The sequence below is a fragment of the Typopeltis vanoorti genome, chromosome 2, assembly GCF_054136105.1.
Source record: "Typopeltis vanoorti isolate ZY-2024b chromosome 2, IOZ_Tvanoo_1.0, whole genome shotgun sequence".
NCBI classification, from domain to species: Eukaryota; Metazoa; Arthropoda; class Arachnida; order Uropygi; family Thelyphonidae; genus Typopeltis; species Typopeltis vanoorti.
Genome location: NC_143550.1, coordinates 173916639 through 173940223, shown reverse-complemented (window position 1 = coordinate 173940223; position 23585 = coordinate 173916639). Strand labels below are relative to the sequence as shown.

General features: G+C 36.1%; 1 protein-coding gene across 2 annotated transcripts in view; it reads right to left on the bottom strand.

Moving 5' to 3' along the window:
- LOC150109676 (low-density lipoprotein receptor-related protein 1B-like) overlaps positions 1-23585 on the bottom strand; it is a 361753-nt gene that overhangs the window by 106042 nt on the left and 232126 nt on the right. For both annotated transcript variants that reach the window (XM_090409647.1, XM_090409653.1), the window contains exons 17-18: positions 11313-11597; positions 3733-3863 (exon numbers count right to left, since the gene is read on the bottom strand). In XM_090409647.1, coding sequence (XP_090265773.1) covers positions 3733-3863; positions 11313-11597 — 416 coding nt within the window. The remainder of the gene's footprint in view (positions 1-3732; positions 3864-11312; positions 11598-23585) is intronic.

Below are 23585 nucleotides of genomic sequence, written 5' to 3'. Positions count from 1 at the left end.
AATACATGGATTACAGCCATGAACAGTAACATCGCAGCCATAGGTCTGATTCGTCAGCTGTTACCAAGTCTGGATAAAATGGGGTGGGGTGGGGGGAAGAAGTAGTGGTGAACTACCCTGTAAAAATCTCACCAGAAATACTTTGTGGCAAGAACACTTGCCTACAAAGTTACCAAGAGTTGGATACGACTGAAGAGTTAAATCATCAAATACTGAGAATCTGCTGAAATCCCACCAGCCCGTATTGAATTCTTATTCAGTTTGTGCAAAAGTTCTATCTCCTCCTTATACACCTGAGTTTCTTCATCCAGTGAAGATGTAGCACTGAAATGAATGCTGAATACTAGGTTGATAGCTTTCAGCAAAATGAGAACTCATTAATTGAACAATCTGTTCTACATTTGCCACCCACACTGACAAGTTATTCTTTCTAATTAGTTTTTTCTTTCTTTTACTTGCAGCATAATAGAACTATTTTGAGTTGCTTTTAGCTTGCATTTAGGTTTATTTAGTTTATTAACTTTAGGTTTATTTTAAATGTATAAGAGATTACTAGAATTGTTATGTCTCACAGTACATACACTGTATGTTATGTGTGCTCTCAAGTAAAAGATCCCAGATAATCATTGGATTTGTAGTGAATATCATTACATCTTATTTTGTAGTAATAACTAATATAGTGTTAGTCACTGATTATACTGTAAAAATAATCATAATTTAAAATTCTGAATATTTTTACATATTGTTTATGTTAGAATGTTTATTAGCTTTAGTTTCATAACACGCATTGTCGGCACTTGCGATGTGCCTGTTATTAAACATTTTTTTTGTCAAAGTGAAATGTAAAGAAGTTAAAAAATTGATGCATTTACTGGATTTGATATTTGTATTACTTACAGAAAATGTATTAGTTTAAAATATTAAGTTGTGTTTTTTGAAGACATTCTCTTATTGCCAACGGAAACAGCATGTCAGCCATTATATTTAGTTTCTCGCTTGCCATTTTTCATGGAGTGCGCATACTCGTCGAGAAGGTTGATGTGCGATTCGTTCGGTATCAGAGTAATGGCTGTAAACAACAGAGTGTTCGGAGAGAAAATTAGAACACAGGCTGGCAAACATTTAGATTCGGAGGAAATTGAGTTTTTTTTATGTGACAGTCAGAAGAAAATTAATAGTAGATTCTGAAAAAGGGATGGTGGAACTATGAAGTTTTAATGTGGAATAAGTATTGGTAAATAAAAGGAAAATATTGCTATAGACATTTTAAAAGGAACATTGGAGGAAACGCTAATTTGAAGATTAGTAATAGATTCCGAAAAGGGAATCATAGAACTGTAAGTGAATTTTTTAAAGTGGAATAGTTAAGACTGTCAATAAGCATTAGTGAATAAAAGAAGAAGTTGCTATTTATGTTCTAAAGGAATGTTTGAGAAACTCATTAGGAAGTTTCATCTGTCTTAAGGACATCAAATCTAACTATTATTTCTACATATTCCTTTGTGGGTACATATCAGGAAATTGATAATGATTATATTATCACTTGTACTATTTCTTCAGTCTTTATAAACTTCAAATTTAGATACTTCCTACAATGAAATGAAGTGACAGTTTGGTGGATATGGCTATAGCCCATGGAACTCCATTATATAAGTTAGAAAATGGGGAAAGACATGAAGCGAATGACATGGATAGGAAATATCAGATAGCAGTATATAATCAATGTGAATCAAAGAGAAGGCAGGTTACCAGTGGTGTGACACAGTTCAATTTGTATATAATGATACTGTGAATGATTTGAAGACCCTGTTTAAAATGCTAAACAGGAATAACAAGAGTTAATAAAGATGTAGAGACTTTGCAGGATGAACTACAGACTGATAGTTTGGGAAGGAAATAATGACTACCAGTTAATGTGAAAAAGTTTACTATTTATGCTGTACTTGACCTTGGGGAAGGGCACAAGAATTAGTGCTGTGCCACCTGACTGTGTATCAGGCAGGCATATGCTTCAAGTGAAACCATAAACTACATGGGGGAAATAATGTGTTTCAGGATATTCCTCAGACGAGTAGAAAGGTTTGTGTTAGCAATTCATGTTAAGTTTTTATAAGGTTTTCAAAACACAAGACAATAAGAAAATAATATATTTACTTAGTTGCTGATATTTCACTGGTTTTATATACAGCAGCATTTCTGAGTACAAACATTTTGTCACACATGATTTCAAACTATAATAGACAACAAAGAAGTCCTAATTGGTGTCATCTATTATTGGATAAAGAGAGAGGTTAACAAGTATTCATTTGATCATATGACTGCCTCCCACATTTTTGTTAAATTGATACAGTCATACTTGTTGAGGTTAAAGGAATGTTTCAAAGCCACTGCTAATTCCAAAAACAGTCAATGGCTTCTGTGTAGCATGTTCCATCTAATTCTGGGTGAAGGGATGTCCAAGGCATTGTCTGATAGTCTTGACTTGCTGTACCGATTGTGGCAATGTATTTTTTATGTTCTCCAAGGCGAATGTTGACAGATCTTCTGTCTGTCTATAGTAAGCCAGGTCACAAATAGAGGGCACTTCATATACTCCTGGGTGTAATAAAGGAGAGTTCTGTCCTTAGGTGAATGAATGAGGGACGCCAGTTTGATATGTGATTTAAATTAGGCATGGGACTGGTAGGTCACACACACACACACACACACACACACACACACACACACACACACATATATATATATATATATATATATAGAGAGAGAGAGAGAGAGAAAAAAAACTTTGTAAAAATGCACCCACACAATGCAGAAAGGACATAATATGTAATCAAGTGAGTTCCTGCCTGATGTGCAACATGTGAGGGACACAGCCGAGCATAAACATGTTAAGGTTACATACATTTAAGCTGTAGTAGAATTGTATTAATGGATATACCATGCAGAAAACTGGTGATCTTAGGGATTTGGGAGTGATGGTGGATGAGAGTTAGAGTGGAGTGGAGTGGGTATATTGCAAAAGTGGGCTCAAAAGACCAGCCATATTAGGAAAAACAATGAATGAATAAGGTTATTTCCCCTCTTTATAAGGCTCTGATGTGACTAAAGAGCATAAATTTAGTACTCGATTTCTTGGTGGAAGTGATGGAGAGGATTCAGAGGAGGATGACTAAAATGGTGACTGGCCTATGGGGGACTTGCTATGAGAACAGATTGAAAGTTTTTGGGTTACAGTTTAAAAAGTTTAACTGATAGATGGAAAAAAGAGGGGATATATAATAGAAATATGAGTTACTAAAAGGGTTTTACAGAGAAGATGTTGAAGAAATTTTATAATACATTTTTGGACAGAAGAGAACAAGAGATCATACTGGAGATTGTAAGAGTGCAGTTAGTCAAAGGAGTGAGAACTACATTTCTTTTCATAAAGAGTAGTGGTAGTGAATAAGTAAAATAGGTTGCTAATTGTAAATGCTTTGTTTTAACATGTTTAAAGAGAAGTATGATAAGCACTGTAATTAGTGTAGACCTCTCACAGCGAGGCTCCAGACATCATGGAAACAATCATATAATAATATTAATAATAATTAATAATAATATTAATCCTTTAATATGTCAAATTTTTTAACAAGTAACCAGATAAACTTTGAACAAATATTCCATTCTATCATACATGAAAGTGTCCTACGTTAGCTTTGACAAGATAGGATCTCTAATGACTTAAAAACTTACCTGGTTGAATTTCCAAATCAAAAACTCTGACTTTTCCAACTTCTCCAATTATTACTAAATCTTTCTTCAAAATATTTACATGGGAGTGATTATGCTTAGATGTTTGAAGAAGTGATCCATCTTGATAAAGACTGAAACATATTATATAGTTTATATACAAAATTGAGTTATAAATTTAAAGTTCATTTATAATATTGTATATCTTGAAAAGTGAACTGATTTATAAGTAGAAAAGTAACACCAACTTTATTGTCTCAGTAAAGAGACAATACAAAACAGCAATGTTCATCTTTTAGAACATTGATCAAATAAACTGAAAAATTTAGAACACTAATTTAATAAATCATGTTTCTCTTGTGGATGTAGTCAATTAAAAATACAAGATGATGAGTCACTGCATGATAACCAAAATAATATATAATAAATATATCTGAAGGGAAAAAAAAAAAAAAAACTCACCCCATATTTTACTTTTAATAATAATACACTCAACGGGGGTGCTTAAGGGTCAAAGCTGTATAACTGAGAGGAGACCTCCACATAGCCTTTAAAGGCATGCGGAGAACCGACCAGGGCTTCTGACCTAATGTCCAATCCTCACCTTCTCGTGGTGCACCCTGTTGGGTATCTACTTTGATACTGAACGGATGAGGATGGGCTGGCAATTTGGGATTTAGCCGACCAAATTGTATTCTTATTGGTTAAACCAAAATAAAAAATGATGGTACAATATGACAAAATTTCATGCCGGCTGGGGCGTCGCCCGGTTAAACAAGGCCCCCGTTGTTTTCGCCAGGGAACCAGGGTGAACAGCGAAAAGTCAGCTACTGGAACAAATCTGAAAACAAACCCCAACTCAACTTCACCAGAGTTAAAGATCGGTACTATCAATGTAAGAAGCCTGAATGGCAAAGAAATGGAGCTAGCTGAGGAATTAGATAAGTACCAGATAGACATAATAGGGGTGACTGAAACAAAAAAGACCAAAACTGGTGAGATCTTTCTGAGCAATAAATACAAAAGCAATGACAATCAAGGAAAAGAAGGAGTAGCCATAGTATTCAACACTAATACGAGGCTAATCTTCTTGAATGGCAATCAGTCTCAAGTAGAGTAATGTAGGCAAATATGAGAATGGGGAACTCGACAATGAGACTTATTTGTGCCTATGGTCTCACAGAAGGTTCTACTAAGGTAGAAGTGGAGGAATTTTTTGATGCTTTAGAAAAAGCAACTGACACAATGAAAAAGGAAAAGTTGGTCCTTGTTGGGGATCTAAATAGCAGAGTAGGAAATGATTGTGAGACATACAAAAATATTTTGGGAAAATTTGGAGAAAAGAGCAAAGCTAATACTAATGGCAAATACCTGTTGGATTTCTGCTCAGGACATGGACTGGTTATTACTAACACCATGTTCCAACATAAAAATGTGCACAAATTCACATGGAGAGAAGAGGCTAGAAATAAGAAAAGTCTCATTGACTATGTTATTGTTGATAGTGATGTTTTCTCCCTGGTGCAGGACACCAGAGTGTACAGAGGATTTGAAATTGGAAGTTATCACTATTTAGTCTTGAGCAGGATAAAATTGAATTTCATATTGAAAAGAATAACATGTAAGAAAGTTTTAAAGCGAATAAAAGTTGAGCAGCTCTCAGATATGAACTGTAGACTAAAATACACAAAGATTATTGAAGAAAAAATTAAAGAGTTTGAGAACAGGAATCAAACCATGGAGATTCAGTGGCAAACTCTGAAGAAAACATTGATTGATTATACCAGAGAGGCATGTGGTGAGGTTGTGTGTAAGGATAAAAAAATTAGAACTCCCTGGTGGACACAGGAAGTTAAAGAGGCAGTGAAGGAAAAGAAGAAAGCATATCAAAAATTCCTGTCAAATAAGTCAGCTTGTGCTCTTAGAGAATATAGAGACAAATGCAAGAATGCTAAACACTGTGTAAAACTAGCTAAACAAAAGTCATGGGTGGACTTTGGCAAGAATATAGAAAATAAATATCAAGAAGGTGGCAAAATATTCTGGAGGTTGTTGAAGAAGCTTAGGAATGGAGGAAAGAGTGCTGTAAAAGGAATTAGAGATGATAAAGGTGAAATGAAAACAGGAGAAAAAGATATCCTTGACGTATGGAGTAATTACTTTGAAAAACTGCTAAATGAAACAAGCAGTGATGACAGCACAGTGGTAAAAAACACTGACCAGGCATGCAGTCAGGAATACATATCCATACTCGAAGTAGAAAAAGCCATCAAAGGCTTGAAATGTGGAAAGGCAGCAGGAGTAGATGATATTCGACCAGAAATGCTGAAGTATGGTGGTATAAAAGTCTTACAGTGGCTGCACTGCATAGTTCAGAAATCCTGGACAGAGGGACGAATTCCCGATGATTGGAGTAGAGCTCTCATAGTACCCATATATAAAAAGGGAAATAAAACTGAATGTGAGAATTACAGAGGTATTTCCCTACTGAGTGTTCCTGGCAAGATCTATGCAAGTATACTTGAGAAACAGGTGAGAAGAATTGTGGAAGAAAAGCTGAGTGAAGAACAAGCTGGATTTAGGCCAAATAGAGGCTGTCAGGATCAGATCTTCACTTTACGACAAATAGTCGAGAAAGCATGGGAATATAACAAAGATCTGTATTTAAGTTTTGTTGATTTGGAAAAGGCATATGACAAAGTGCCAAGAGAGAAGCTATTCAATACGCTGCAGTTATATGGTGTGAATGGGGTATTATATCAAGCAATACTTAGTCTTTATTTTTGAGTTGTAAGTCAGCAGTTAGAATCGAAGGAAGTAGAGGAAGATGGTTTAATGTTAAATCTGGTGTGAGACAAGGATGTACATTATCCCCTCTGTTATTCATTATCTATATGGATCACATTATGAAGGAAAGTGGTATTAAACCTGATATCAAAATTGGAGATGTTAATGTCAGCTCTTTGCTTTATGCGGATGATGTTATACTTCTAAATAAATCTGCTACAAGTCTGCAAGCTTCGACTAAATTGAATAACTGTTGTAATAGATATGGTATGAAGGTCAGCAATAAAAAGACAAAGACAATGAAAATAGGCAGAATCATTGAAAATGTCAACTGTGTTGTGAATGGAGAACCTGTGGAACAAGTAAAACATTTCAGCTACTTAGGCACGATTTTTACTGAAGATGGTAAATTAAATATAGAAATAGACAACAGAATCAGCAAAGCTGGTATGGTGGGAAGTCAATTGAATAAATTCATATGGAATAAGAGAGAAATTAGTCGGAACACTAAATTAGCTGTATAAAAGACAGTGTTCAAACCAGTTTTAACTTATGGATCCGAGAGTTAGGTCAGAAGTAAAACACTTGACCAAAGACTAGAGACCGCAGATATGAGAGTCCTGAGAAAGATTAGAGGTGTGAACAGATGGCATCAATGGCAATATCATATTAAAAATGAGGATATTAGGAAAGAACTTGACATTGTCAGCATCCAGGAATGCGTTAGCAGAGCTAATCTCAGGTGGTATGGTCACTTAAATAGAATGGGAGAGAAAAGATTAGCAAAACAAGTGTTCTCTGCCAGGTTGTCAGGAAAGCAACCCAGAGGAAGACCAAGATTGTTACGGTACAACGTGCCTTAGACGATAGAAATATAAGATCTGATAATGTTGGAGTCTTGACAAGTAACAGACTGATTTGGAGGTAAATTGTAGATAGGAAGTTAGTAATGATGTATATTTTCATGTAGTACTATCATATCCTGTACACCCCTTGAGGGTACATGGCAGGAATTTGATGATGATGATGATGATAATACACTCAACTCTCAATATAAACAAACTGTTATGACATATTCACTCTCTTATAACAAAATACTGAAAGTTTCAACCAAAGCCACATAAGCAAGATCATTTTATAGGAAGTTCACTATAGCAAACTATTCCCATAGTCCCTGCCAGTACAGAGAGAGAGAGTTAACTGTAAAAATCTAAGAACACTGACCAAACATTTCAGTTAAATAAAAGCTTAACCGCACTATTGGTTTCTTCTTTTATATATAAGCTAACCACTCTGGCTGGCCGACTGGTTAGCATATTCGCTTTCCAGCCAAAAGGCTGTGGGTATGAATCCTGCCATGGGAATGGATATTTGTGATTGTCTGTGGAAATACCAGTAGTGGTGGTCAGCAGTAGATGGCGTTAGTGTAGTTGCAGTCAGTTGGTGGAGACAGAGTTTTAGAGCAGGTGCCTCTCTCGATGAGTCTATAAACTCCCTGGAGGTGTCAAGTAATAATACTATTTGTTATTGGAGGCCAAACGCAGCCATATTTGTCATACCTCTACCCTTTCCTTTATTATTTGTGATTTTTTTTTTAAAAAATCTACTGATGTGCCCAAAGCTAAGCTAACTTTTATATCTTAACTGTATTATTCCATCAATTCTATGTATAAGACGAGTGGAAAGGCTTATGTGTAAGCAGTACATGTTAGTTTATTTTAACATGTATTGATTAAAACACAGAATGATAAGAAAAAATAATATTTATTATTAACTTATTAGCTGATATTTTGCTCGTGTTATATGCAGCATCTTCAGAGCACAAGAACAGCTTTGTGTTCTTGTGTTTGTTTCACTGTACATGAAACAACGGCAATTCAGTATAACAGTGGGACTAGTTTTAAAAGAAATTGTAATGGACAACACAAGGAACTGAAGTCCTAACTGGCACCATCTATGTTGGAAAAAAGAGAGAAAATAAGTATTAATTAGATCACAAAATGAATGCCTCCCAGATTTCGTTTTGTGTACTGTGACCAACTGTTCTTGTGATTTGAAGATACTGGATTACCAGCAAAATATTAACTATTTTCTTACCATTCCATGTTATAATCAATACTGTTAAAATAAACTAACAATTTTATGTATAATATCAACTGCATAAAGAGCTAAGGTGAATATCTCCAATCCGGATATTATGTTTAATGGCACTTTTTATCATATGTGATCATACAGATGAATAACCTTGTCTTACTTGATTTTATCTCTAACTATTCCTGTTCAGCTGTTTTAAACTAAGTGTAAGCTATATAATGCCCCATTTACACTGTATAGTTGAACTCTCATAACAAAATTGAAGGGACAGCAAAAATAGTTTGTTAGTGAGTTTGCTATAGTATTTGCTATAATTGACTGGCTTTTCTCTTGGAACCTTATCACCTGCAAACTTCCTTATCTAGCCTTTTATATATATATATATATATTCATATTTATATTTACTGACTATAACTGAGACTAGAATAACAATTAAACTGATTCAAAACGCAACATGTTTCATCGGATTGTCCGACTTCTTCAGGCGTGGGAACATAGGAAGCAAGTAAACACTATAAGAAACATTGTATCACTATAAAACGACTATTATAAAATCAGTAAGCTAACTAATGCAAAAGTCTAGAACACATTCCATTGCTGCACAGAGCCTGGATACAATGCTATGTGAGATTCCAAACTCTCTGGCAATATCAGTAATTCTGCAGCCTTCTTCAAGCTTTCCAATAATTCTTCCCTGTGTGAAATCATCTAGATGATGTCTTTACAAGATTACAAGACATCCAAGTTTTCAACTTTATTCCTTCATGAAAGGAGCTTCCTTCAAACATAATTCATTTAGCACAGCTTTTTGCCTTTTATCCTGTTGAGTGCTACCACATGAACCTATTACATGCAATTTGAAAATTGAATGCATATCCACTTTCTACCCAAAATCATCAGTTATACAAATTGCCAAAGTTGATTTGTTTGAATTTGTGGTTGTAATCTTCAGAAATGGTATTTGGCCTTAAGTTTTGAACACCAGTGTATATTGAACATACTGTAATCAGAAATCCCATAGATAGGCGAATCGCTACTGCTTCCAGAGCAGTATTAAGCTGGACATATGATGGAAAGAAGTATGATTACCCACTAGAATAACTACACCACCATAAGCAGGACCATCTTTAGTTCTGTCTGTATGAACAATGGTGAAATTCCATAAGGTAAGGTCCTCACTGTACTTTAAATATATTTCTTGCTAACAGAAATAGAATGGGTTTTTTGCAGCAGGTTCTTGATATTAATATTCTGACAAAGCCCACAACAGTTCCACTCTTTTTGGCTTCATACACTTTTCTGATTTCTGAGATGTTGAGGTCTTGCCCTTGTCAGGTTTATATTTATGAATTGATTTTGGGAAGTATGGATGGCAATGGTCACTTCTTCCTCTGGAAAAAATGTTTAATGCATCATCTGATGTGTTAGGATTATTTGGTTAGTTTAATTTACTTTCAGAGGATACCAGAGTATTCATTTTTTTCTGTGAAGATATCTGGTGATTTATCTTTCAGGAATATCCTGGCCATAATTTTTTTGACAAAATTTATGCTCAATAGAATGGCACCATTTTTGGTTGTTTCAGAAGTGAGACCATACATTGTATGATTGATGCACTCCACAGAGAAGCACACATAATCATAAAATTCAGATGTGGTGAAATAGACATACATGTTTAAGTTGCTGTTGATATTTTTTTTTAACTGCCAATTTCAGAACGGGGGTGGTGGTAGCTAACTTCCTTTTTGTATTCTGGTATAATGTATTGTTATGGTTTAATCATTTGAATTTTGTATTCATCCTTCTGCCTCTGGCATGCTGGGAATAAGCTGATGATCTCCCTGACAGTTAACACTTAGCTTTCTATCCAGGGCAAGATTATAATGCTCTTTATTACCACATTGGGCACAGGTGGTGGAGCCATGGCATGCAGTTTGGGCATGCCCAGATTTCTGACATTTAAAGCATCTCAATAGATTAGGGATGTACAGCCTAAGAGGATAATCAAGATACCCTGCTTTTACAGATGTTGGAGGCTTAAATATATTAGAAGTAAGAATGATGTTCCTGGTTGGAATTAGATGACCATCCTTATGTATCAGGATGCATCATACCTGTCACTCCCTGATCTTTAAGCTCCAAACATATCTCCTTATCTGGACATCAAGGAGATCTCATTCTAATATCACTCCTCTGGAAGAGTCTCGTGTTTTATGAGGTGACATTGTAACTGGTATCCTACCCACTCGTGTAGTCTTTAATAATTTTTCTAAGTGTTGTTTACTAGATGTTTCCACAAGGATATCACCCAGACATAACTTGTTGACTGTTTTGGGAGATCTTGCCACTCTTTTGAATAATGAAGGGTGATATTTTCCTTATTGGCTTTTCACCTGTTGCATTTATACCAGTATCATGACTTTTGTTTCTATCATCAAATGATATATCTAGAGTATTAGTAGTTGGTTGTGACCTTGTTAAGGCCCCTGAAATATTTGACGATGAAGAATTCATACTGAAGAGATTTCCTGTTTGAAGAGCTCCCTAGCCTGAATAGCATGAACTGATTATTAGTTATAGGTAGTCAGGTTTTTGCATGATGTCGTTATCAGTTCAGTTATCTTAAAAAAAAAAGAAGTCAACTTATTTTATATATTATTTTACAAATGTAATGTAAAATGAATATTTTACAAATAATTTACCTGTCAGTCCAATAGATAAATTTTGGTGAAACAGTAACAGCTACTGGTCTTGCCATTCTGCCATAGCGAGCAGCAATAACTTCTCTTTTACTGCCATCCCAAGAGCATCTTTCTATAGACCTCGAAAAAGGATTGGCCCAATATAGCCACTGATCAATTGCATCAACAGCAAGATCACTGACACTATATAGTTCATTCTCCATTATTATGACCTTTTGATTTTTTCCTGATAATGAAGCCCGTTCAATGCGCCCAAAGCCATTGGATTCTGCCCAAAATAAGTACCTTGAAAATAAAAGAAATTTATTAAATTTGATTAATTAAATTATCAAGATGGCTATTTTAACAAGTACAGAATGTGGCAACAGAGAAAGAGAAAGCATTTTTCTTGTGATTTAAAAGCATCGAATATATTTATTAAAAGTATATTTCATAACTTCAAGTCATTACATGAAAAGTTCCATTTTATCCTTGTTTAGTGAATTGCACCTAGAGAAAGCTACTCACATTTCAATTTAAAATATTTTGCATTATATTTAATTTTTTTTCTCTAAAATGAAATATACTCCAGTTACAGGCATTCTTATAAATGAGCATAATGCTGATTATGCAAATCATTATTTCCAATAACTACAATTCCCATACTAAGGGATAAGAAAAATCAACGGAAATTAAATAACCATTCCATTAATCCACACACACACACACACAGCTAACTTCGCATTAGGAACTCCCCCCCCTCCAGATTTACATATTATCTCAGCAACGATGTGCAACAGTCAAACAGCTCACCCACCAGTACAACAGAAGGGCAGTTTGTTTGACCCATTTCCACATACACCATGCATTGTACCTTTCTTCATCTGGAGTTCCACAACCGGAGACCAACAAGAGTACCATGATGATGGCCAGGCATTGCAAACAATACCTCGAATGGGCAAAGCCATGAACATTGGCAATGGTCATCAGATGGAAGAAGGCTGTCAGGGGTGATTTGGTGTAAACAGCATGAAGCACTATCCCTTGATTGTGCAGTTTGGGTTCAACAGGCCAGTGGAGGTGGTGTTATGATCTGGGTAGCTTTATCCTGGCACGTCCCAGGTCCACTGGTTATCATCCTTCAAACACTGAATGTCAAATGCTACAGGGACCTGTTAGCCGACCATCTCAATCAATAACTGCAGGAGGTCTATCCTGACCACAGAGTCATCTTTCAACAGGATGACAAATAAGGATGTCATTTTGTCTCTATACAAGCAGCCCTCCCTCTCTCTCTATACACACACACACACACACACACACACACACACACACACACACACACACACACACACACACACACACACACATTGCCTTGGTCCCCAAACTCCCGTAAACCAATTGAACATGTGTGGGATATGCTGATCTAAGAACTGTGATCCTCCTCCATGGAATGAGCATGAACTAACATAGTTGCTGCAGTTGACATGGATCAAGTTATGCAGAGAGGATGTTCGACACCTTGTTGAATCTTCTTACTTGGCATCTGCAAGCCATGATTGCACAGAGAGGTGGACCAACGCGTTATTAGGTAAGGCATCATGATACTTTTCGATTTTGCTAAGGTTTTTGACAGAATTCAGTATGGAAGACTTACATAAATTGGAGAATATGGATTTGGATTATAAAATATTGGCATGAATAAGAGGATGCCTGACTGACATATCAAAACATGGTATGTGGGAAATGTGAGTCTGCAAGATTTAGAGTAATTAGTGGTGCACCACTAGGATCAGTCCTTGACCCATTCTTATTCAATCTATATATTAATGCCATTGAGAAGGATCTAACAGGTGATATACAGCTATTTGCTGATATTGCAAAGATAGGCAGGGTAATCAGGAATGCAGCTGATATACAGTACTTGCAGAATGATTTGAATAGGATGGAACTATGGGAATTGGAAAATGTTTGTCAGTTCAATGTTAGTAAATATAAAGTCAAGCATTTGGTCAGATTAGATATCAAGTGTCATATTATATTGGTGGGATTATATTAGAAGAAACTAATCAGGCTAGGGATCCTGGAGTGTTCATTGATAGGAAGTTGAAGTTCAAGGGCCATATTGTAAAGATTGCAAATACAGCTCAGAGGATAATTGCAATGCTGAAACAAGCTTTCACATGTAAAAATAAGGATGTCATTTTGTCTCTATACAAGCAGCTCTCTCTCTCTCTCTCTATATATATATATATATAAAGAAGCCCCATCAAACTAGCATTTTATTTTCCCTGATGTCATTGATCTGTTACCACAATGTTCCTAAGCAACTATTCACCCTCTTTTATTTACTATATCATGGTTTCAGGAAAGAAGTGAATCTTCAATACTGTCTCTTCCACCTTATATCTTTTTTTTTTAGAAGTTGTTCAATTAGATTATTATAATTTTTAAGTAATACTATTCTCCAAAACATTTCCACAATATTTCTGAATGGTTTAAAGTCCTAGTTTTATTTTAGAGAGACTATTTTCTAATTCATCTTTTGACATTTTCCAAATTTAAAGTTTAACAAATATTTACATCTTCTATAAGTTTTAGCTTCTGAAATTTTTAGAAATTTTATAGTCAAAAACTGGAATGCAGGTCCACTTTTATCCAATACTTCAAAGTTTTTCATGACACACAAAGTTTTAAGTGCAACAGTAGTAGAAATATTTTCTTAGGATTAATGAGGGGCTGTGTATTCTGTTTGGCACAAAATCTTTTTGGGAAGGCCAAAAAAAAAAAGATTGCCCTTCTTTCTCCTTAATCATTTGCTTATATGGCATTGCCATGTTATAGGTCTTGAGACCTCTCACATGTGGGGCAAATAAACTTCCTTTCCATACAAAGAAGTAATGCAATCATTATTAAATCGTCACAAATATTCCAATGGTTGCCCTTGTATACCTCATTCAACTTGGACACATTTCAATCAAGTCTTCTTCATATTTATTGTGTGTGTAAGTGTATAGAAAAACTTCTTAATACTATCACAACAGAACTGCTTCAGGGCTTGTTTGGGAAAGTACACAGGAAAAGAAACTTCGCTGATTTCTCTAAAAATACTATTATATAGAAATAACAAATCCTGCACTTTGTGTCAAAAATGTTAAGGAATTTTGTTTTTTGATTTCTAAAAACATAAATAATCATTCCTAGGGATCTCCAATTCCTGGACATTAATTTCCAATGGAGGACATCCAAGTAGTTCAGATTGTTTAGATAAATTCAGATCTTTAAGAAGGAACATTTAATTCCTTTTGCATCCATTTAATGACAATGACTTCCTATTCACATCAAAAGCAGGCTGATCTTCTGTCAAGCTTCTTCAGCTTCAATCCCACTCAAGTAGGTTGCTGCAGCAGATCAACGTTCTCATTTTGTTGTCTAAGGCCATGTTCTCCTCTAGTCTGAGGGCTTGGAGATCCCCTCCCCCTCTCAAGCTGTCCAGCCATCATTGTTTAGGTCTTCCTTTATTTCTTTTGCCTGATGGCTTCATTTCCATCACTCTTCTTCCCAAACAGCTTTTGTCTCACCACATAACATGACCACCTCAGCCTTGGTTCCCTAATCTTCCCAGATACCTGTGTTAACTTGGCATTCTCATTTCAGCTACATCCATTCTCTTCTCCCATCTCTTGGTTATCTACAAGATCTCACTGCTATACATCAGTGCTGGTCTTGCTACCATTTCGTAGAGCTTTCCTTTTAACTTGATGCACACTTTTATATCACACAAGATACCTGAAACCTTCTTCCAGTTTATTCCTACTCATTAGATTTTCCTCCTGAGTTCAGGTATCCAACACTTTAAACACATGATCCTGGGTATGTGAACCATGGACATACTTGCAGCATGTCCATGCTCTGTAATGCTATACTCTCTACTGCTTCACCATAAGATATGTCTTATTTCTACTGATCCTCAAGTCATTGTCTTCCAAAGCTTTCCTACATTGTTCAAGTCTTTCTTCTGATTCCTGCTCAGACTTTGTGCAAATCACTACAGCATTGGCATACTTCATTGTCTGGGGTGATTCAATTCTTACCATCTCTGTCAACACATCCAAAAGTATGACAAATAAGAGCTCAAAACTAACCCTTGATGAATCCAGACTTACTGACAATGCCTTAGTGGTTCCTGCTCTATAACTTACCTTTGTTTTGCTACCATTATATAAGTCTTGTATATACTTTTCTAGAATCATTTTCTTCTTCAGGGACTCTATCAAAGGCCTTTTCCAAATCAATGAAGGTCAGAAAAAGTTCTGTGTTTTACTCCCCTGGTACCTTGCTCTTTGCTAATTGACAACAATCATCTGCAAGTACCACAATATATTGTGATGATAGTGGAGAAAATTGTATAAGTGAGCAATTGGTCTTATGGTAAATTCTGAGTTTGAATACAATCAAATGTTTTGTTTTTCCATTGAAAATTCATGTATATTAGTTAAACAAGCTCCTTCAAAGAACAAACCTATCACATATTACATGTGAAATAATAGCGTTGGAAACAATTCGAACTGTAATGGACAAAAGAACAAGGTCCTAACTAGATGCTCTGCAATGTCTGATAAAAAGAAAACAGTGTTTCATGTGGTTTCAAATTTTTAGATATATGAACATAGTCCATACTTGCAGAGAGGAGTGTTTTGCTGCTGCTAGTGACTACAAAAATAGTCTCATCAACTTGTGTAAGTAACTTTGTCTAAAAGGGACAGACAGGATGATCTGTTATATACCTCAAAAAATACAAGAAATGCAACCATTACTATCCTTATGGCAAGACATGACTGGAAGACCATGTTTTTGATAGCACTCCCACAGGATTGGGTTGAAGAAAACTATTGTGCTATATAGAAATCATTACAAGCTGGAGAAACTAGGAACAACAATCAAAAACTCCCCTAACTTCACCAAATATGGCTACATTAATTTACCTAAAATTTGGGAGACAGTCATTTTAAGATCTTGTAAGCCAACAACTGTAAACTTTTTCTGTTAAATTTGAATTGTTTCCAACACAAATTGTTACTGCCTGTGTTATAACAAATTTCTGCTCTGAAGATGGTAATCTGAAATCCACTGCAATATTAGCTACTTAATGTCTTAATTATTTTGTGCTTGGTGTTGTTTAATGCCATCAAACATGTAAGAAAAATAATAAACTAGAAGTTTTAAGTGCATGTGTAACAGACATACTCTATTTTTAACAGAGTAATACATGCACAGAAAAACAGAATTATTATCTACTATAGAAATCTACTAATTTTTATAATGCATGACAGTTGCGTTGGATAAAGGGAGTGGCTACACAATGATATTCTGGTTTTTGCAAAGCCATTTTACAAGCTACCACATGAAACACTGTTAGAAACTGCAACAAATGGGAATGAATATGAAACTGGTGATATGGATAAAAGGGTGGCTGATGGACAGATATTAAAAAGTGGTATATGGAGGAGAACAATCCAGGCGATTGGTGGATTACCAAAGAGATCTGTGCTTGGACCAGTGCTGTTTAATTGGTACATAAATGATACAGGAAATAATATGAAGGGAGATAAATATTCATTTGTTTGCTGACAAGGCAAAGTTAGGTAAGGTAATAGTTAATCAAGGTGATGTAGAGAGCTTACAAGATTATCGGCAAAAAACATAATGAAGGTTAATTTAACGTGGAAAAGTGTAAAGTTATGCATTTTGGGATACAAAGATTACAAGCTATGTACTATTGAGAGAACTGTACTCCAGGAAATCGATGATGTCAGGAATATGGGGGTAGAACAGATAGAGAACTGAAGTTGAGAGGGCATATTGCTCAAGTAACAAGAGATAAGGGAAATATCGTTCCTCTTTATAAAGCCTCAATATGACCAAATCTAGAATGCCATGCTAAGGTCTGGTCACCTGGGTTTCTTGGGAATGAGGAAGTGGTGGAGAAGATCAAGAGGAGAGTGACCAAGATGGTGAGTGGTCTATGGAATGCTTCCTATGAGGATAGATCAAGGGTTTGTAGATTGCAAAAGTAGGCTAATAGGTGAAAATGAGCAGGAGGGGGGGATATGATTGACACATTTAAGTTACTTAAAGGATTTTACACGATTAATACAAAAGAAATATTTCAGCACTTGGCTAGAGGGAGCAGAACAAGAAGTTATCTGTGGAATTTGGTTGGTAAGAGTATGGTTAGCAAGGGTTTAAATACTGGATTTTTTTTCATTCCATTCATTACCATTTTCTGCTTGGAAAATGGCAATGAATGGAATGGGTTGCCTGAGTCAGTGAGTGATTTGTCTGTTAATGGTTTCAAGGAGAGGTATGATAGATATTGTAATGATAGTGTGGCTCCCTCGTGAGTCTTAGGACTCTATGGAGGTGGCCCTGCAAAAATAATAATCTCCAATATCGTTAAACCTTATTACAAGGATATCATTAGAGAGAGAAGTTTGGTTGGCGACATTCAAAAAACGAGTTATATAACATATGCCTGCTTGCTCATGTCTCAGTCACAGTTGAGTAAATAGGGGACCAGACTATTAGAGTTCAAAGGGGATGAATGATTATCTCTTGTAATTCAAGAGATAATCTGTATTACTTATTCATTCAACTGTTTTTATTAAAAAAATAGTTAATCACAATTACTTCCCAAAACTCTGAGACAGGTATACAATCAGGGTGGTTAACAGACTATGTCAAAGTTTCAAGAAACAGATGATCAATTGTAAATCAACTGCAGTGATGAATCTTGGTTCAACTCCAAAGAACTCCACATTTAGTGTGAAGTCTGACCTTACTTAACTTGTCACTGAGACTAGATAGAGTTCTTTGGAATTAAACCAAGATTTTTCCTTTCAGCTAATTTGAACTTGATTGCCTCTTTCTTGAAACCTGTGAAACTTTATGACATCACTGGGATATCTATACTTCTCTTATTACAATAATTCTCAAATTTTTGGGAATTAATCTTAACTATTCAACTTCCCCCCCACCCACAATAATGAACAAGATATGTAACCTTGTAGAGTTTGAATTGCAAAAGCCAACCAGTTTCTGCTTGAACTCTAATAGTGTATTTTTCTGTTTACTCAGTGTTCATCACATGAATATGTAAGCACAAGTTAAGTGATTAGTGTCTTGTGGGATGTTTTGAATCTTGGCAACTAATCTTTCTCTCTCTCTGATGTCCTCAAAACAAGAATGAAATAGGAGGAGAGGTGATATGACAGACACTTAGAGCTGGCTAGAGAAACCTGTCAGATAGATTTGGGGAATTATTCAATAGGATAATGGGAGAATGAAAGGTCAGCCATTGAAACTGTATAAAGATCACACAAGTAAGTAAGTGAAAATGGGAAGTTTTTGAATGTCAGGTGGTGAATGAGTGGAATTCACTGCCAAAAAGGGTGAAAAGTGCTGCAGTGCTGTCTTCAAGGAAAGGTGTGATAGTTACTGAGGTAACTGAGTGTTTAATCTCCCACAATGAAGGCTTGAAATTAATAATAATGCTATGATGCAAGGACAAACAAGGGGGAAGTCAGGGATGATACTGATATTCAGCACTTACAGAATTATTTGTAATCAATTTTAGTAAAGTGTAAAATTGTGTACTTGGGTGTGATGAGATTTCCAATGGCATATCATATTGGCAGGAATATGACTGGAGAAAACTAAGGCTTGAGGTTATGTTGGATAGGAATTTGAAGTTCCAGAATATATAACTAAAAGGATAACTGAGATGCAGAAATTAACAATCACACACAAGAAAAGGAAGTCATTTTGTCTTAAGGACTTGATACAACCACACCTGGGCTTCTGTGTGCAGATTTGGTCTTCTCGATTCCAAGGAGATGAAGCTTAAAGATGATAAAATGATTATGGAATGCAAACCATGAGGACAGATTAAGGGTATGTGTACTGCAGATGCTGGTAAAAAGGAGAAAGGTGATATGATGGCCTATAAACTTATGTAAAGGTGTCAAGTCATCATCATCATCAAATTCCTACCATGTACCCTCAAGGGGAGTACAAGATATGATAGTACTACATGAAAAATTTACATCATTACTAACTTCCTATCTACAATTTTCCTCCAAATCAGTCTGTTACTTGTCAAGACTCCAATATTATCATTATCAGATCTTATATTTCCATCATCTAAGGCACATTGTACCGTATCAATCCACCTATATCTGGGTCTTCCTCTGGTTCGTTTTCCTGCCAACCCAGCAGAGAAGAGTCGTTTTGCTAAGCTTTCCTCGACCATTCTGTTTAAGTGACCATACCAACTGAGATTAGATCTGCTAATGCATTTCTGGATGCTGACAATGTCAAGTTCTTTCATAATATCCTCGTTTTTAATATGATATTGCCATTGATGCCATCTGTTAACGCCGTTAATCTTTCTCAGGAGTCTCATATTTGCGGTCTCAAGTCTTTGGTCAAGTGTTTTACTTCTGACCCAGCTCTCAGATCCATAAGTTAAAACTGGTTTGAACACTGTCTTGTATACAGCTAATTTAGTGTTCCAACTAATTTCTCTCTTATTCCATATGAATTTATTCAACTGACTTCCTACCATACCAGCTTTGTTGATTCTGTTGTCTATTTCCATATTTAATTTACCATCTTCACTAAAAATCGTGCCTAAGTAGCTGATAAGTTTTAATTGTTCCACAGATTCTCCATTCACAACACAGTTGACATTTTCAATGATTCTGCCTATTTTCATTGTCTTTGTCTTTTTAATGCTGACCTTCATTCCATATCTATTACAACAGTTATTCAATTTAGTCAGATAATCTCGCAGACTTGTAGCGGATTTATTTAGAAGTATAACATCGTCTGCATAAAGCAAAGAGCTGACATTAACATCTCCAAGTCTGATATCATGTTTAATACCACTTTCCTTCATAATGTTTTCCATATAGATAATGAATAACTGAGGGGATAATGTACATCCTTGTCTCACACCAGATTTAACATTAAACCATCTTCCTGTACTTCCTACAATTCTAACTGCTGATTTACAATCAAATAAAGACTAAGTATTGCTTGAAATAATGCCCCATTGACACTATATAACTGTAGCGTATTGAATAGTTTCTCTCTTGGCACCTTGTCGTATGCCTTTTCCAAATCATCAAAACTTAAATACAGAACTTTGTTATATTCCCATGATTTCTCCACTATTTGTTGTAAAATGAAGATCTGATCATGACAGTCTCTATTTGACCTCAATCCAGCTTGTTCTTCACCAATCTTTTCTTCCACAATTCTTCTCACCTTTTCTCAAGTATACTTGCATAGATCTTACCAGGAACACTTAATAGGGATCTACCTCTGTAATTCTCACATTCAGTTTTATTTCCCTTTTTATATATGGGTGCTATGAGAGCTCTGCTCCAATCATCAGGAATTCGTCCCTCTGTCCACGCATTCTGAACTATGCAGTGCAGCCACTGTAAGACTTTTATACCACCATGCTTCAGCATTTCTGGTTGAATATCATCTACTCCTGATGCCTTTCCACATTTCAAGCCTTTGATGGCTTTTTCTACTTCAAGTATGGACACGTATTCCTGACTGCATGCCTCGGGTGCTTATGGTCCAAAGCTCGTGGTGCACCCTGTTAGGTATCTACTAGGATACTGAACGAACGAGCATGCTGCCAATTTGGGATTTAGCCGACCAAATTGTATTCTTATTGGTTAAACCAAAATAAAAATGATGGTACGACATGACAAAATTTCATGCCAGCCGGGGCATCGCCCGGTTAAACAAGGACCCCGTTGTTTTCGCCAGGAAACCAGGGCGAACAGCGAAAAGTCAGCTACTGGAACGAATCAGAAAACAAACCCCAACCCAACATCACCAGAGTTAAAGATCGGTACTATCAACGTAAGAAGCCTGAATGGCAAAGAAATGGAGCTAGTTGAGGAATTAGATAAGTACCAGATCGACATAATAGGTGTGACTAAAACAAAAAAGACAAAAACAGGAGAGATCTTTCTGAGCAATAAATACAAAATGTTATATTCAGGCAATGACGATCAAGGAAAAGAAGGAGTATCCATAGTATTCAACACTAAATACGAGGCTAATCTTCTTGAATGGCATCAGTCTCAAGTAGAGTAATGTAGGCAAATATGAGAATTGGGAACTCAACAATGAGACTTATTTGTGCCTATGGTCCCACAGAAGGTTCTACTAAGGTAGAAGTGGAGGAATTTTTTGAGGCTTTAGAAAAAGCAACTGACACAATGAAAAAGGAAAAGTTGGTCCTTGTTGGGGATCTAAATAGCAGAGTAGGAAATGATTGTGAGACATACAAAAATATTTTGGGAAAATTTGGAGAAAAGAACAAAGCTAATAATAATGGCAAACATCTGTTGGATTTCTGCTCAGGACATGGACTGGTTATTACTAACACCATTGTCCATCATAAAAATGTGCACAAATTCACATGAAGAGAAGAGGCAAGGAATAAGCAAAGTCTCATTGACTATGTTATTGTTGATAGTGATGTTTTCTCCCTGGTGCAGGACAACAGAGTGTACAGAGGATTTTAAATTGGAAGTGACCACTATTTAGTCTTGAACAGGATAAAATTGAATTTCATGTTGAAAAGAGTAACATGTAAGAAAGTTTTAAAGCGAATAAAAGTTGAACAGCTCTCAGATGTGAACTGTAGACTAAAATACACAAAGATTATTGAAGAAAAAAATAAAAGGGTTTGAGAACAGGAATCAAACCATGGAGATTCAGTGGCAAACTCTGAAGAAAACATTGATTGATTCTGCCAGAGAGGCATGTGGTGAGGTTGTCTGCAAGGATAGAAAAATCAGAACTTCCTGGTGGACACAGGAAGTTAAAGAGGCAGTGAAGGAAAAGAAGAAAGCATATCAAAAGTTCCTGTCAAATAAGTCAGCTTGTGCTCTTAGAGAATACAGAGACAAATGCAAGAATGCTAAACACTGTGTAAAACTAGCTAAACAGAAGTCACGGGAGGACTTTGGCAAGAATATAGAAAATAAATATCAAGAAGGTGGCAAAATATTCTGGAGGTTGTTGAAGAAGCTTAGGAATGGAGGAAAGAGTGCTGTAAAAGAAGTTAGAGATGATAAAGGTGACATGAAACGGGAGAAAAAGTATGGAGTAATTACTTTGAAAAACTGCTAAACAAAACAAGCAGTGATGACAGCACAGTGGTAATAAACACTGACCAGGCTTGCAGTCAGGAATACATATCCATACTTCAAGCAGAAAAAGCCATCAAAGGCTTGAAATGTGGGAAGGCAGTAGGAGTAGATGATATTCGAGCAGAAATGCTGAAGTATGGTGGTATAAGAGTCTTACAATGGCTGCACTGCATAGTTCAGAAAGCCTGGACAGAGGGACGTATTCCCGATGATTGGAGTAGAGCTCTAATAGTACCCATATATAAAAAGGGAAATAAAACTGAATGAGAGAATTACAGAGGTATTTCCCTACTGAGTGTTCTTGGAAAGATCTATGCAAGTATACTTGAGAAACGGTTGAGAAGAATTGTGGAAGAAAAGCTTGGTGAAGAACAAGCTGGATTCACCAGTTTTGGTCTTTTTTGTTTCAGTCACCCCTATTATGTCGATCTGATAGTTATCTAATTCCTCAGCTAGCTCTATTTTTTTGCCATTCAGGCATCTTATGTTGATAGTATCGATCTTTAACTCTGGTGATGTTGAGTTGGGGGGTGTTTTCAGATTTGTTGCAGTAGTTGATTTTTCACTGTTCGCCCTGGTTCCCTGGTGAAAACAACAGGGGCCTTGTTTATCCAGGCAACACCCCAGCCGGCATGAAATTTGGCATGTTGTACCATCATTTTGTATTTTGGTTTTAACCAATAGGAATACAATTTGGTTGGCTAAATCCCAAATTGCCAACCCATCCTCGTTCATTCAGTATCCAGGTAGATACCGAACAGGGTGCATCACGAGAAGGTGAGGATTGGACATTAGGTCAGAAGCCCTGGGTGGTTCTCCCCATTCCTTTAAAGGCTATGTGCAGGTCTCCTCTCAGTTATACATCTGTGTCAAGTCATAGGATATCATATTATGTGAAAGGCGGAGAGAGGACAAAAGACATCCATGGAAGTTCAATTCATGTGCAGTTAAAAAAGGGATGAGAGCTAGATTTTTCTCACACAGCAGTGAGTGAGTAACAATTTGCATGTTTAAGTGATATATTGCCACCTCTGATGAGTCCTTAACT